This window comes from Scyliorhinus canicula, chromosome 7, assembly GCF_902713615.1.
Source record: "Scyliorhinus canicula chromosome 7, sScyCan1.1, whole genome shotgun sequence".
Taxonomy (NCBI): domain Eukaryota; kingdom Metazoa; phylum Chordata; class Chondrichthyes; order Carcharhiniformes; family Scyliorhinidae; genus Scyliorhinus; species Scyliorhinus canicula.
In genome coordinates this window covers 45,860,652-45,877,364 of record NC_052152.1, presented here as the reverse complement: position 1 = coordinate 45,877,364, position 16,713 = coordinate 45,860,652, and the positions used below count along the sequence as shown (strand labels likewise).

Genomic DNA, 16,713 nt, shown 5'->3' with positions numbered 1-16,713 from the left:
CTTTAAATTATTAATCATTACAGCTATTACATTCCCTTCAATAATTTCATGTTTGATGCTCTATCCAGCAGTATGTTAGGAGGCCTATAAATTACTCCAATCTCGTGTTTTCTGACTCTTGCTGTTCCTAATTTCCATGCATTCTGATCCTACTTCATGATTGTCTGAGGCCAGATCCTTTATCATTAATGTCCTTATGTCATCTTTTGCTTTCAGGGATACCCCTCCTCCTTTACTGTCTGTCTGTCTTTCAGAAATATTGTGTACCTGTAATATTCATTTCCTATCCTTGATCATCTTGTCACCATTTCTCTGTAGTGGTGATTAAATCTAATAATTTACCTCTATTTTTGCCATCAGTTTATCTATCTTATAGCAAAAGCTTCATGCATGCAGATAAAGAACCTTTAATTTAAATACTCTTATTTGCTGGTGTACAATTTTTGTTAAACTTTCCGTCCCTTGCTGACCCCTAGTTATACGATTAGCCAGGATAGTGGTCCCAATCCTGCTAAAGTGTAGTCCATCACAATGGAATAGCTCACACTTCCCTGAATACTGATTCCAGTTCCCCATGAGTCAAAAATGAACCTGGAGTGACACGGTAGCACAGTGGTTAGCGCTGTCGCTTCATAGAAGCAGGGTCCACGGTACGATTCCTGGCTTGGGTCACTGTCTCTGCATATTCTCCCCGTGTCTGTGTGATTTTCATCCAGGTGCTCCGGTTTCCTCCCACAGTCCGAAGATGTATAGGTTAGGTGGATTGGCCATGTTAAAAATTGCCCTTAGTGTCCAAAAGGTTAGGTGGGGTTACTGTGTTATGGGGATGGGGTTGGAGCTTGGGTGGGGTGCTCTTTCCAAGGGCCGGTGCGGACTCGATGGGCCGAATGGCCTCCTTCTGCACTGTAAATTCTATGATCTTTGAAAACCCCTTTTTCCCATTCCACTCATTGAACTATCTGTTTAATTCTCTAATTGACTTGACCCTGTGCCAATTTGTGTATGGCTCAGACAACAATCCAGAGATGATTACTGTGGTGAATGTATAAATACTGTTAATTCACCAGTGTACTGTGTTGCATTATACCATGCTATTAACCCTGTGGCCTCCACCTATGGGCCACTGTGTGGCTTCACCCATAGGGGGAGATGTGGATCATGTACGGGCTACGCCCATGGCTCTGCCCCTTATAGGACATATAAGAGCAGCAGACCTGCTGGACCGCCTTCAGTATTGTACCGGTCGCAGGCAGGCAAAGTTGTAAGCTGATTAAAACCACTGTTTACTTCGACTCGAATCTCCGAGTGAATTGATGGTCGCATCAATTTAATCAGCTTAAAGAACTACTATGGAGTCAGCCCTCAAACCTGACAGACTGGAACTCGATCCACAGGCCGCGGAGGCGATAGAAATTTTTTCACATTGGCCTCGGTGTTTCAAGGCCTACCTGGCCGTGTCGTCGACATCATCCATCACGGATGAACAGAAATTGAGTCTCCTCCATGCACGGGTGAGCCATCGCATTTCTGCCCAACTCGACGAAGCCACCTCCTATACTGAGGGCCTCGCGATAGTCAAACGCATTTACGTGCGACCTGTGAATGAAGGCTACGCACGACATATCTTCACTACTCGCCGCCAGCGCACCGGGGAGTCGCTAGATGACTATCTGCACGACCTCAAAGCCCTCGCGTGCGACTGTAACTATCAGGCCCTTACAGCCACTCAGCACATGGAACTCGCCGTCCGAGACGTTTACCTTGCAGGGGTCCGATCGAACTATGTGAGGCAGTGCCTGCTTAAAAAAGGGGCCCAGGACCTGGAGGACACGGTAAAACTGGCGACCTCGCTGGAGGTCGCTTTTCAGAGTCCCACTGCGTTCCCGGCCGACCACGTGACTCCCCTCGTGGGCCCCCGACCAGAGACTATCCCAGGCCTGCGCCGCGCGGCCACCCTCCACACCCCCGGCAATAAGGCCTGGCCTGCAACGTGAACTGCAGCAGCTACGGGTGAAAATGGCACTTCGCAAGGGTTTGCCTGGCCAAGCCTAAACACTTGAACTCGAATACACAGACTCGATCCACTGACTCTCAGGCTTGCAGACCCCGTAATGTGGCAGCGTGTCTGCTGACTGTGACTCCGCACAACACGTGCGACTCACGGGGGCCACCATCTTGGCCATCCTCCGCCACGCGGCTGACCACGTGTGATCCATGGGGGCCGCCATCTTGGGCACCATCTTTCATGCCGCTCGCCACGTGCGATCCATGGGGGCCGCCATCTAGGGTGCCATCTTCCTCGCCGCCCGCCACGGGCGATCAACGGGGGCCACCATCTTGGCCATCCTCCCCCACGCGGCCGGCCACGTGCGATCCATGGGGGCAGCCATCTTGGGCACCATCTTCCTTGCCGCCCGCCACGTGTCATCGCAGGGCCGCCCCAGCACCGCCGACAATGCCACCGACTACCCGCAACTCAGTGCAGTCACCTTGGACCAGTCAAGGCCCAAGCACCTCAAGAGCTCCATGATGGCCATCCGGGTTAACGGAGACGAGACACCTTGCCTGTTTGACTCCGGGAGCACCGAGAGCTTTGTTCATCCGGATCTGGTAAGGCGCTGTTCTCTCCCGATATTCCTGATGCAACAAACAAACAAATCTCCCTCGCCTCTGGGTCGCACTCATTACAAATTCAAGGGCGCACTACTGCAACCTGAACGATGCAGGGCGCCGAGTATACTAATTTTCAATTGTACGTGCTCCCAAACCTCTGCGCCCCTGTCCTCTTAGGACTCGATTTTCAGTGCAATCTCAGGAGCCTACCCATATGCTCACCCTATGCAGCCTCGCAACCCTAAAAATCAACCCCCTCCCCTCTTCGCTAACCTCCCCGCGGACTGCAAACCAGGAGCCACTCGAAGCAGGAGGTATAGTATGCAGGACAGGGCATTTATTAGGTCCGAGGTCCGGTGTCTCTTGCGGGAAGGCGTCATAGAAGCCAGCAATAGCCCCTGGAGAGCTCAGGTGGTGGTGGTCAAAAGTGGGGAAAAGTTCCGGATGGTGGTTGATTACAGCCAGACCATTAACCAGTTTACGCACCTTGATGCGTACCCACTTCCCCGGATTGCAGACATGGTGAATCAGATTGCGCACTACTGCGTGTTCTCCACGGTAGATCTGAAGTCTGCATACCACCAGCTCCCAATCCGTCCAGAGGACCGCCACTACACGGTGTTTGAGGCAGACGGCCAACTTTTTCATTTCCTCCGGGCCCCTTTTTGCGTCACAAACGGGGTTTCGGTGTTCCAACAAGCGATGGACCGAATGGTGAACCAGTACCGGCTGCGGGCCACGTTTCCGTACTTGGATAACGTCACCATCTGCGGCCATGATCAGCAGGATGACGACGCCAACCTCCACCGATTTCTCCAAACCGTCCAAAAACTTAACCTCACTTACAACAAGGAGAAATGCGTTTTCCGCACTACCAGGCTAGCCATCCTCGGCTACGTCGTGGAAAACGGGGTCCTAGGGTCCGACCCTGACCGTATGCGCCTCCTCCTGCAACTCCCTCTCCCTCACTGTCCCAAGGCCCTCAAGAGGTGCCTTGGATTTTTTTCCTATTACGCTCAGTGGGTCCCCCAGTATGCGGACAAAGCCCGCCCACTATTTAAGGCCACCCTTTTCCCACTGTCAGCCGAGGTTCGCCAGGCCTTCAACTTCATCAAGGCGGACATCGCCAAAGCCGCCATGCGTGCGGTGGACGAGTCTGTCCCCTTCCAGGTGGAGAGCGACGCATCAGAGGTCGCTCTCGCCGCCACCCTTAACCAAGCAGACAGGCCGGTAGCGTTTTTTTCACGCACCCTCTCCTCCTCTGAACTTCGACACTCCTCAGTCGAAAAAGAAGCTCAAGCCATCGTGGAAGCCGTGCGGCACTGGAGGCACTACCTCGCTGGTAGGAGGTTTACCCTCATCACCGACCAAAGATCGGTTGCCTTTAAGTTTGATCATACGCAGCGGGGCAAGATCAAAAATGATACGATCTTGAGGTGGAGGATCGAACTCTCCACCTATAATTACGATATAGTATATCGTCCTGGGAAGCTCAACGAGCCCCCAGATGCCCTGTCCCACAGCACAAGCGCCGGAGCACAAGACGACCGACTACAGGCTATCCACGACGACCTCTTCCACCCAGGGGTCACCCGGCTCGCCCATTACATCAAGGCCCGCAACCTGACCTTCTCCACCAAGGAGGTCAAAGCTGTAACCAGGAATTGCAAAATCTGTGCGGCGTGTAAACCGCACTTCTATCGACCAGATAAGGCCCACCTAGTAAAGGCTTCCCGGCTCTTTGACGCCTCAGTATCGATTTCAAAGGGCCCCTCCCCTCAAATAATCAAAATACCTATTTTCTTAACATTATAGATGAGTTCTCCCGTTTCCCGTTTGCCATTCCATGCCCCGACATGACCACCTCTACTGTTATCAGAGCCCTGCACAGTGTCTTCACCCTGTTTAGTTTCCCCAATTATGTCCACAGTGACAGGGGCTCGTCCTTCATGAGCGACGAACTGCGTCAGTACCTGCTCAGTCAGGGCATCGCCTCGAGCAGGACTACCAGTTACAACCCCAGGGGAAATGGCCAGGTGGAGAGGGAGAACGCGACGGTCTGGAAGACCGTCCTACTGACCCTCAGGTCCAGGAATCTTCCGGTTTCCCACTGGCAGGAGGTCCTCCCCGATGCGCTCCACGCTATTAGGTCCCTCCTTTGCACGGCCACAAACCAGACTCCTCATGACCACTTGTTTATCTTCCCTAGGGGAACTACCACAGGGGCCTCGCTTCCGCCCTGGCTGAGGACACCAGGCCCTGTTCTCCTTCGGAAACACGTTCGGATCCATAAGACCGACCTCCTGGTAGAGAGGGTCCAGTTCCTGCACTCAAACCCACACTATGCATACGTCGAACACCCCGACGGCCGGCAGGATACCGTCTCCCTCCGAGACCTGGCGCCCGCAGGCTCCTCCACCACTACCACTAATGTACCCCCCACACTATACCCCGCCCAACCCCCCGTGTCCTGCGTCCCCGCACCTATTTGGTTTCCGCGCTCCCTTCCACCCGGCACACCAGTCCGCAGGAACGAAGCTCCGGAAGAACCGCCCCCGGAACCGCACCAGACCCACTTCCACAGCCACCTGAAATGGCTGCGTCACCAGTGCTTCGTCGGTCGCAGCGTACGATGCGGGCGCCGGACCGACTGAATTTGTGAACCCGTCACCCTAGCCGGACTTAATTTTTTTTTACAGGGGGTGAATGTGGTGAATGTATAAATACTGTTAATTCACCAGTATACTGTGTTGCATTATACCATGCTATTAACCCTGTGGCCTCCATCCATGGGCCACTGTGTGTCTTCACCCACAGGGGAGCATTTACGGGCTCCGCCCATGGCTCCGCCCCTTTCAGGAAGTATAAGAGCAGCAGACCTGTGGGACCGCCTTCAGTATTGTACCGGTCGCAGGCAGGCAAAATTGTAAGCTGATTAAAACCACTGTTTACTTTGACTCGTGTCTCCGAGTGAATTGATGGGCGCATCAATTACATTTGATGTTTTAGGTTTTAATTTGGACCTCAACTCCTCAAATTCTCTTAGCATTCCTGGTTCTACATATGTCATTGGTTCCCATGTAAATCATGTAACTGGATCTCGCACTCCAAGACCCTTTCCAGCAGAAATGAGATGTCCTTAACCCTGGCAATGAACAGGCAACACAACCATTCAAACTCCGGTCGTGGCTGCAGAGAACAATATCTATCCCGCTGCCTATACTGTCTCCTATCATTACCACATTCCTCTTCCCTCTCCTCACTGGAACGGCATCCTTCATCATGACCCCATGGCCAGTCCTTCTCAACCACACAGGTAGCAAACACTTAAATTTGTTGGACAAAGTTAGGGTCTGAGGCTCCTCCATCACTACGATGCTGGGTCCCCATACTTGCCTGACCTGCAGTCACACCCTCCTGTCCCTGATAATTGACCAATTCTAAAGTTCTTCCTATCCTAAAGGGTGTGACTGCTTCCTGAAATAAAGTGTCCAGGTAACTTTCCCCCCTCCCTGATGCACTGCAGTGTCTGCAGCTCAACCTCCAGCTCCCGCAACCAGGATGTTGTCAGCACACATAGCCTTTGCTGCATCCTGTGTGCTGAGATGTTTCTTGATATCAAATGGAGCGAATGGCAGTGTCTGAAGTCTGGCATCTGTGATGTGCAGGACAACTCAAGAAGGTGGAGATGGATCAACTACTCAGCACTTCGGACTGAAAATGACTAGTTACTGTTAAACATACTTAAACTGTGGGTCGACACTATGCTGAGTTGACTGGAGACCTGAGGCTAACCTGACCAGACTATCTTACTGCCACATGGTGGATGTTCATGTTGTTGCTCACAGGCTCTGGCTGTCTCAGAGGCTGGATCCCAAGAGAGCGGGAAAACTAGTGCCCTCTGGCTTTATAGTGGCCGTGTCCTGTCTGGTGATTGGCTGCTGTGTTCTGTGTGTTAATTGGTCATCCTGTGTGTCAATCACTGTCTGTCTGTGCACCATCATATACTTGTGTGTATATTATGACATCGCCCCCTTTTTTAAAAATGTGTATGTGTCAATAAATAGTGAGTATGTGAATGTGCTTGACTGTGCAATGCATGTGAGCATATTTACCTGACTAGGAACCTGACTATATACAAAAAATATGAACGTATTTACATGGGACGGTATCTAGTGCAGATAGAGTGCATATAACAAATTACAGAGAACAATATGTACAAGCAACTAAACGAAGAACAAGCCAACAAAACATTCAGTCTATAAATTCAGTCCCTGTGGTCGGCGTGAGCTGCTTCACTTTAAGGAGCTGCTGGTGAAGGTGGTCAGAGTGGACTCCGAAAATGATCTGGTCGCGGATCATGGAGTCGGAGGTGGAGCCGTAGTTGCAGGACTGCGCAAAGAGACGGAGATGGGTTAGGAAGGATTGAAAAGGTTCATCCTTACCCTGCAGCCTCTGTTGGAACACGAAGCATTCAAAGCTCTCGTTGACTTCGATGTCACAGTGGCTGTCGAACTTGAGGAGAACTGTTTTGAACTTGGACTTGTCCTCGCCATCAGCAGATGTGAGGGAGTTAAAAATATGAATGGGGTGGTCCCCGGCTGTAGAGAGGAAGAGAACAATCTTTCTGGCTTCGAGGTCGGTGGCTTCGAGATACAGCTGAAACTTCTGATTAAAAATCTTCCAGTTGGCACCGAGGTTGACGGCGATGCGGAGCGGCAAGGGAGGGCGGACGCTGTCCATATTACCGGATGGCTGATCGCTGGTCGAAGGCAGACTATCACAAGGTAGGTCCGTCAAACTCTAACATCACGCACTGGTACCATGATGTGTTGGGTATGCTGGGTCTGCGAGGACTGCGTTTACCATAGCAGTGAGAGAGACAGGCTTCCAACACATGGAGAAATGCAACTCTATTTTATTGAACTAGTAACTGTTAAACATACTTAAACTGTGGGTCGACACTATACTGAGTTGACTGGAGACCTGAGGCTAACCTAACTAGACTATCTTACTGCCACATGGTGGATGTTCGTGTTGTTGCTCACAGGCTCTGGCTGTCTCAGAGGCTGCATCCAAAGAGAGTGGGAAAACTAATGCCCTCTGGCTTTATAGTGGCTGTGTCCTGTCTGGTGATTGGCTGCTGTGTTCTATGTGTTAATTGGTTACATGGACAGGGTGGCTATAGAGGGATATGGGCCAAATGCAGTGTGTCAATTAATGTCTGTCTGTGCACCATCATATACTTGTGTGTATATTATGACACCTGGTACTGCACCTGGCATGTGTAGTGATCTGCATATCTGTATGTACACAAGGGGTTAATGTAAATAGACTAGAACTAAGTAATCATTAGAGGGAGCATTAGAGATGTATAAATAGACAGACAAAGCCAGGATCACTCTCTTCACAGGAACAGCAGCTAGTGACCAGCAGCAGAAAAAGACAGTTCAGCACAGGCAGCTTACCTCTAGCATTTCTTATTTTATATCTTGATCATGTAACATGTAGTTTAAGCTCTGGAGAGAGAACAAACTTACTCAATAAAGCATTTGCATCAACTGGAAGACTACGAGCATCATTTGGACATAAGAAATAATTAGCATGCTTACCTACACTCCTCATTAAATCAGACCTGATGGTAACCGTAGAGTGAGGTTACAGATTGTGGTTTAATACAGTTCTGCTGATAGCCCACAGCACCTTATGGGTGCCCAGTTTTGAGCTGCTAGATTTATTCTGAATCTATCCTGTTGAGAACAGTGGTAATGCCACACAACATAATGGAGGGTGCCCTCGCTGTGAAGTTGAGTCTTTGTCTCCACAAGGACTTTGCAGTGGTCAATCTTAAATAGTATCTGCCATAGGCAGCATGGTAGCATTGTGGATAGCACAATTGCTTCACAGCTCCAGGATCCCAGGTTCGATTCTGGGTGGGGTCACTGTCTGTGTGGAGTCTGCACATTCTCTCCGTGTCTGCGTGGGTTTCCTCCGGGTGCTCCGGTTTCCTCCCACAGTCCAAAGATGTGCAGGTTAGGTGGATTGGCCATGTCCAAAATTGCCCGTAGTGTTGGGTGGGGTTACTGGGTTATGGGGATAGGGCGGAGGTGTGGACCTTGGGTAGAGTGCTCTTTCCAGGAGCTGGTGTAGACTCGATGGGCCAAATGGCCTCCTTCTGCACTGTAAATACTATAGGTAGATTGGCAGGAAAAGGTCAAATAGGTTTTTCCCTCTTTTTGGTTTTCACTGTCACTGGCTCAGTCAGGTAAATATGACCTTCAGTATGTAGCCTGCTGAGTCAGTCATGGTGCTACTGAGTCATGCCTGGTGATACATATTGAAGTATCCTACCTAAAGTGTTTTTTCCAAGTGATGTTTAACATGGAAACATGCTGACTTATCAGCTAAGGAAAGACAATAATTGCAATCAGCAACAGGCTTCTTTGCCCACGTTTGATTTGATGTGAAACTTCAAGGCATCTGGAGTCACTTGAGGACTCTTTGGGCCACTCCATGCTGACTGTATGCCACTAGGCTGCAATATGTTTTTAAAATATATTTTTGGATGTAGGCATCATCGCCAACATTTATTGCCCATCCCTAGTTGCCCTTCAGGAGTTGATGAGTTGTCTTCTTGAACCGTTGCAGTCTGGTGAAGACAAGACATACAGTGAAATGGAAATGTCTGGGATAGTGGCTGAAAGCACTGTTGGCAACATGGTAGCACAGTGGTTAGCACTATTGCTTCACAGTGCCAGGGACCCAGGTTCGATTCCCGGCTTGGGTCACCGTGCGGAGTCTGTACGTTCTCCCTGTGTCTACGTAGGTTTCCTCCGGGTGCTCTGGTTTCCTCGCAGATGTCCCGAAAGACATGCTTGTTAGGTGAATTGGACACTTTGAATTCTCCCTCAGTGTACCTGAACAGGAGCTGGAGTGTGGCGGCTAGGGGCTTTTCACAGTAACTTCACTGCAGTGTTAATGTAAGCCAACTTGTGAGACTAATAAAGATTATTATTATTGAGCTCTGATATTGTGAGCATGACCATGTTAGGCTGTTGCTTGTGCCATTTCTGTTTTAGCATGAGTTTCCAGATGATACTAAGGAATACTTTTCAGGATTGATTCACCCTTATTGTATCCAGTGCCAGGCAGTCCATCTGGTTTTATTCATATTAGCTTTTTTGTCGTGGCCTGATCCAACTGAGTGGCATGCATATTTCAGAGGGCAGAACATTGGTAAGACCACACATGGAATACTGTGTTCAGTTCTGGTTACCCTATTACAGGAAGGATATTGTTAAACTAGAAAGACTGCAGAAGAGATTTACGAGGATGCTACCAGGACTTGATGGTCTGAGTTATAAGGAGAGGCTGGATAGGCTGGGTCTTTTTCCCTGGAACGAAGGAGGCTTAGAGGTGATCTTATAGAGGTCTCTAAAATAATGAGCAGCATTGATAAGTAGAGATAGTCAATATCTTTTCCCAAAGGTAGAGGAGTCTAGAACTAGAGGGCATAGTTTAAGGTGAGAGGAGAGATACAAAAGAGAGCAGAGGGGAAATTTCTTCACACAGAGGGTGGTGAGCATCTGGGATGAGCTGCCAGAGGCGGTGGTAGAAGCGGGTACAATTTTGTCCTTTAAAAACAGTTAGACAGTTACATGGACAGGGTGGCTACAGAGGGATATGGGCCAAATGTAGGCAAGTGGGACTAGCTTTGTGATAGAAACTGGGCAGCATGGAGCAGCTGGGCCTGTTTCCATGCTGTAAACATCTATGACTCTATTGCTATGAATCTGGAGTCACATGTAGACCAGATCTGGTAAGTGCAGTAAATTTCTTTCATAAAGAACATTAGTGAATCAAATAGATTTTTAACAATTCAGTAGTTTTGAGACAACCATTAGTGACACTAGTTTCTTATTCCAGATTTATTTAGTTAACCAAATTTGAATTCCACAGCCATGCAATGGGATTTGAACTAGTTCTCCCAATTATTAGATTGATTTGTACTATAATATGAGTACTATGCAACACTACCTCATAGTAGTACGATAGCACAGTAGCAGGACGGCATGGTAGCACAGTGGGTAGCACTGCTGCTTCACAGCTCCAGGGTCCCAGGTTCGATTCCCAGCTTGGGTCACTGTCTGTGTGAAGTCTGCACGTTCTCCCTGTGTCTGCGTGGGTTTCCTCCGGTGCTCCGGTTTCCTTCCACTAGTCCCAAAAGATGTGCTGTTACGTAATTTGGACATTCTGAATTCTCCCGCCATGTACCCGAACAGGCGCCGGAATTTGGCGACTAGGGGCCTTTCACAGTAACTTCATTGCAGTGTCAATGTATTTAAGGCTTACAATAAATAAATATTACTAAATTATTATAGCAGGAATCTCCGCATTCAAGTCTGTGAAAAGTTTTTGGGCAGTTGAATGTGAGGTGAAAGGCAAAAGCGTTCCTTCACCGCTGAGAGGAAAATTCAGATCAATAAATTAAGCCAAAAGTAAATTCCATATAATTTTTCAACAGAACTGCAATTGTACGGTGTCTAAAGGAGCATTGATTGAAACAGCAAAGCTGATGTTGTTTTAAAAATTCTAATTTATTTTCAGAAATATGTCTTCTTACTAAAGGTTACCGGAAAGCAACGGTGCGAGCATTAACACTCTGCAAACTATATTCATTGTCAGCAGAAAAATTTAATAACTTGTTGAAGTTATTTCCTTCTGCTAGGGGGGAGATACTACTCGTTGTATCCAAAAGGCAACGAGCCCTCAAAAGTAAGTGACAATCCAGGAGACCATTGTTTGTCATTTGTAAACAATACTGGTAAGATGTTTCCTATAATTCGACACTGATGGGATTTTTCCAATAATTCCAGTGACTGGCTGGTTAGATGGAATTTAATAACCCAGCAGCATACTGGGAGCCTATAAAGAGGTGGGAAGGAGCAGGGCGGAGAGCCAGCCACCTTCCCGACTCCATTGAAGCCCTTATTTGATTAGTTAAGAGCTAATTAAGTGTCTCATTCAAGAGTCTCAGCTTTCTGCCTTCGTGAGAATAAGTGTTGACGCTGGGGCAGGATTCATTGACATCTACGACAGCAAAACTGGCACTACACCTGGACCGATTCAGTGACTGTTGAGGGGCTAGCACCGGTGCCATGCGGAACACAATTGATTCCAATGAGAAATGGTGCCGGTGCGGGGACATAGTGCCACCTTTTACTTATTCATGGACATGGACATCCGCAGGTCCCTTTGGACCTCAACCCTTTCAAATCTCTCACCATTTAAGAAAAATGCTTTTTTTTACTATAGTGGTTAACTTCACACTTATTCACATTATATTCCATCTGCCATGTTTTTACCGAATTACTTAGCCTGTCCCAGTCTACTTGAAGTCTCCTTGTATTGTCTTCACAACTTACATTCCCACCCATTTTTATGTCATCAGGAAATATGAAAATATTACATTTGGTCCCCACACCCAATTCATTTATAAAGATTGTCACCAGCTATGGCCCCAGCACTAATCATTGTGGTATCCCACCAGTAAGAGTCTGCTATCTTGAGAATGACTCATTTATACATTCTCAGTTTTCTGTCCGTTAACCAATTCACAAGCCATATTATTTATATACCTGCACCACCACCAAATACTCTAATTGTGTTTATCAAACTCCTATATGGCACTTTATCAAAGCCTTCTGAAAATCAAAATACACCACCACTCTTATCTATTCTGCATGTGACATCCTCAAAAAAACTGTCAATATTGATTTCCTTTTCAAATCCATGTTGATTCTGCGCAATCATATCATTATTTTCTAAATGTCCAGTTACCGCATCCTCTATAATAGATTGTAACATTTTCCCTACTATTGATGTTAAACAGGTAATTTGTTCTCGGTTTTCTCTCTGCGTTCCTTCTTAAATAGTGGGGTAACATTTAAATTAGAACGAGGAGCAGGCGTTCTGGCCATTCGAGCCTGCTCCGCCATTCAATGAGATCATGGTTGATCTTTTGTGGACTCAGCTCCTGCTTTCCCGCCCGAACATTATAACCCTTTATTCTTCAAAAAACTATCTATCTTTATCTTGAAAACATTTAATGAAGGAGCCTCAATTGCTTCACTGGGCAGGGAATTCCACAGATTCACAACCCTTTGGATGAAGATGTTCCTTCTAAGCTCAGTCCTAAATCTACTTCCCCTTATTTTGAGGCTATGCCCCCTAGTTTTGCTTTCACCTGCCAGTGGAAACAACTTCCCCGCATCTATCCTATCCGCTTCATAATTTTATATGTTCTATAAGATCCCCCTGCATCCTTCTAAATTCCAATGAGTACAGTCTCAGTCTACACAACCTCTCCTCATAATCCAACCCCCTTAACTCTGGGGTTAACCTAGTGCATCTCCTCTGCACACCCTCCAGCGCCAGTACGTCCTTTCACAGATAAGGAGACCCAAACTGAACATAATGCTCCAGGTGTCGCCTCACTAACACCTTACACAGTTACAGCATAACCTCCCCAGTCTTAAACTTCATCCCTCTTAAACTCCAATTCCTCATTTTCAAAAGCTTCTTGATTTCCTATACTATTTCTTGGAGACTTTGTGCATCTTCCTAGAGAAGACAGGCAAATAAATTATTCAGTTTCTCCGCCATTTCCCTATTCTCAATTATAAATTCTCCTGTCTCAGCCCATTTTTTTTGGAACATAAGAGTCATGTTGGACTTGAACATACTGGGTGCAATCTGCTGGTCGCATCGCGCCCGATCAGGTGCACGACACTGCCGGTAGCAGTCTCCATGGGCTTCCCGACAACCAGTACCTTGTGAGGTGTGACCAAGCCTTGCACATCTAAGTCGTTTAAAACCCATTTCGGCTTGCTCACCCAAGATCTACCGGGTTTCCGGCACCTAACGGTCTCCCCAGGGTGTCCCCAGCTCAGTGACGTTCAGTATTGGTCCAGTATTGGTCCACACAAACATGGACCAGGCGGAACGGCACCTGGAGGGTCTTCCAGTCCATCGGAGGTCCCTGGGTAGTCAGGGACAGGGCAGGGTGGCCACCTGACCCTCCCCCTGGAACACCAGCACCTTTGCACTGCCAGGCTGACACCTTGGCAGTACCACCCTAGCACTGCTAAGGTGCCCAGGTGGCACTGCAAAGCCAGCAGGAGCATTGTCAGCGTGGCTTTGCCAAAGGTCAGGGCCTGGAGGACCCATGCCCATGAAAGGAGGGTGGAGAAGATATGAAGAATGGGGATCCTGTGGGGGAATGGGGGACCCACAAGCCCTCTTAGAGATTGGGGAACCCTATCAAAATGTTAGACCGATCTCTGAGGAGCTGGTCTGGCCAGTGAGCACAGCTCCCTAGTAATGAAAACTATTCTAATTATGGGCTTGACCGAGGAAAAACAGCCCCTGGACCCAAAAAAATGACTGTGTGATTAGATAGCAGTGGGGAACTCACCAACAGGGCGGGTATGAAGGTGCCTCTGGAAAGTTGTTTGGGGGGGGGGGGTGAGTTGGTGAAGGGTGGGGATCCTGCAAGGGGGGGGCCTCATAATGGAATGTTACCACTTGAGTGATGTGGAGTAATGCCCATGTGTGTGTGTGAGGGGGGGGGGGGGTGACATTGCTCATGGGTAGGGGGTGTGGGGGACTCACAAGCCCTCTTAGAGATTGGGGAACCCTTTCAACATGTTAGCCCGATCTCTGAGGAGCTGGTCTGACCAGTGGGTGCAGCTTCCTAGTGATAAATTATTCTAAGTGTGGGCTTGACCGGGGAGAAACTCCCCAGGACCCCAAAAAAATAGCCGTGTAGTTAGATAGCAGTGGGGAACTCACCAACAGAGTTGGCAGCAGGACGCTCCCAGCAAAACCCACCACAAATGACATTTAGAAACATTTCTGTTAGATCGTACCCTCAGTTTCCCTCTCCACTGATGATGTCAGACTGGCTGAGTTTTTCCAGCACTTCCTGTCTTTGGGCAATTACAACCCAGTTCCTGAGTCCACAAACAAAACTTTCCTTAATTTGCTATTAATTACCAATTTCTATTCATATGGAAAGGGAAATGGAAATATATTTATTCAGCAGGGGTGCTCTTCTGAAGTCAAAGCTAGGGCATATCACTGGAAGAGATCAAAACGAGCTCTGTACTGGACTGTACCCTACCTGGATGCCCTTGATGATGACACTTAAGTACTTGTAATGAGAATGTTCTTCAGGTGGCACTAACTTTACTCACCTTGATAAATGCAAAGAATTAAAAACTGATCATTGTGGAGGTGGAATTGGTATTCAATGGAAAAGAAAAACAAATGTTCATAGAACAGGCTGTTGATTTGCTTTCAATAATTTTTGCGCTACCACTCAAATGCTATTTCACTCCCTATTCCTTTTTTTTAGTTCCATTTTATGTTACCAAGCAATGGTTCCTTGTTGGCTTTTCTTATCTGCTTTTTATCTTGTTTTATTGGCAGGCGCCATAGATCGCTGGAGGCCTGGTGGTTTATCTTAAAACTCCATAGTTGATATGAAGAATCAATAAATCTGTATATTTTATATTTGTATAATATTGTTTGAAAATCAACCACAATAAAAATAAACTCTATAGTTATTGCTTGTCCCTTATTAACAAAACTGATCTATTAAAAATAATAAAAATTAAATACATTTTTTTTAAGTGCTAGCTGTAGCTCAACTCTCACCTGACTCAGAAGGTTGGGGACTTGAGTCCCAATCCAGGACTTCAACACAAAAACTTCATACTTGACACTGTAGTACTGTATTGCTGGAAATTCCACCTTTTGGATGAAATATTAAACTCTCTCAGGTGGATGTAAACAATCCCTTGGCATGATTTCAAAGATCAGGAAAGTTATCGCCGATTCTCTGGCCTTTATTTATCCCTTAATCAATATCCCAAAACATAAATTGATCAATATTACATTACTGTGTGCTAAATTGGCTGTTGTGTTTGTTATCTAGCTTATGAAAGTGAAGCACTTAAATCGCTGTAAAGCACTTAAAGACATCCTATGGTAGTGAAAAGTGATATAAATGCAAATATTTGTTAAAAAGGGTACATTTTAATCTATCAATAAAATGGCATCATATTGGCAAATCTGCTTTCAAGCAGATTTAAAAGTAAGCTACAAAAGCACATGATAGGGTGATAGATTGGTGATATTTTGTCATTATTGCAAAACCTGAAAATATCTATATCACCAGTGTTTGACTATCTGGATACAGGTTATTTATGGAAAATCTAAAGCTCCTCCCCTGAATTATAGCTAGCATCAGGAAGACACTGATAACCATAAGGTCACATAAGGAACCACCATATCAATAATTTACTTTGATATCCTGGTGATCCCCATTTTTTTTAGTAATCAAGGAATGGTGAGTAGGCGATTTATAGATATTAAAATATGTGGATCGTGGGTGGGTGTCGGGACGGTCGTGGAGCGATCTGATTGAGGGAGAAGTGTTCAATGGCCATGATCATCTTTTAAGAATGGTGGCTCTGCTGCACATATGCACCCCCTCAGGCGGATCCGGCAGTGCGCAGGCCAGAGATCTGAGGCCCTTCCCCTCCTGTCTCTTCACCCACTCTGCCATTGTGCTACCCATCTCCTGTAGCCTATCCCGGCCCCGCCCCACTATCAGAGCTGCAGTTCCACTCACCACGGCTACCGTGTGTATTCCTGGAGAATGGCATGGAGCCCAGAGGGACAGACCGCCTCCTCTTGACGTCAGTGTGCTGTCTCACTACTGATCTTTGTTTTAAACAAAAATAAATGCCATTGTGACCAGCCTTTAAATACAAACAATGGAATCTTCATGTCACAAGCGGCAGCAGAGAGCAGGTCACGCACCCGGCTCATAGACTCTTGTCACACGTCCTGTACATCTGTACTTTGAGCGCAAAATCATGGAGGAGAGATTCCTCCATTTTGTAGCTGCCAACAAACAAGGCAACAGGACTGTGAATCATTGAAGATAGATCATTTCGTAATAAGGAAGAGCGGGCCAGGATCTCACAACTGAATCTGCTGGAGAGAGCTGCGACAGGAGAGTACAAGTCA

General features: G+C 47.3%; 1 protein-coding gene across 1 annotated transcript in view; it reads left to right on the top strand.

The window, feature by feature from the left end:
- LOC119969078 (potassium/sodium hyperpolarization-activated cyclic nucleotide-gated channel 1-like) overlaps positions 1 to 15,173 on the top strand; it is a 182,809-nt gene extending 167,636 nt beyond the window's left edge. The window contains exons 10-11 of the mRNA XM_038802281.1: positions 11,221 to 11,388; positions 15,106 to 15,173. Coding sequence (XP_038658209.1) covers positions 11,221 to 11,388; positions 15,106 to 15,143 — 206 coding nt within the window. The 3' untranslated portion in view covers positions 15,144 to 15,173. The remainder of the gene's footprint in view (positions 1 to 11,220; positions 11,389 to 15,105) is intronic.
- Positions 15,174 to 16,713: the final 1,540 nt, after the last annotated feature.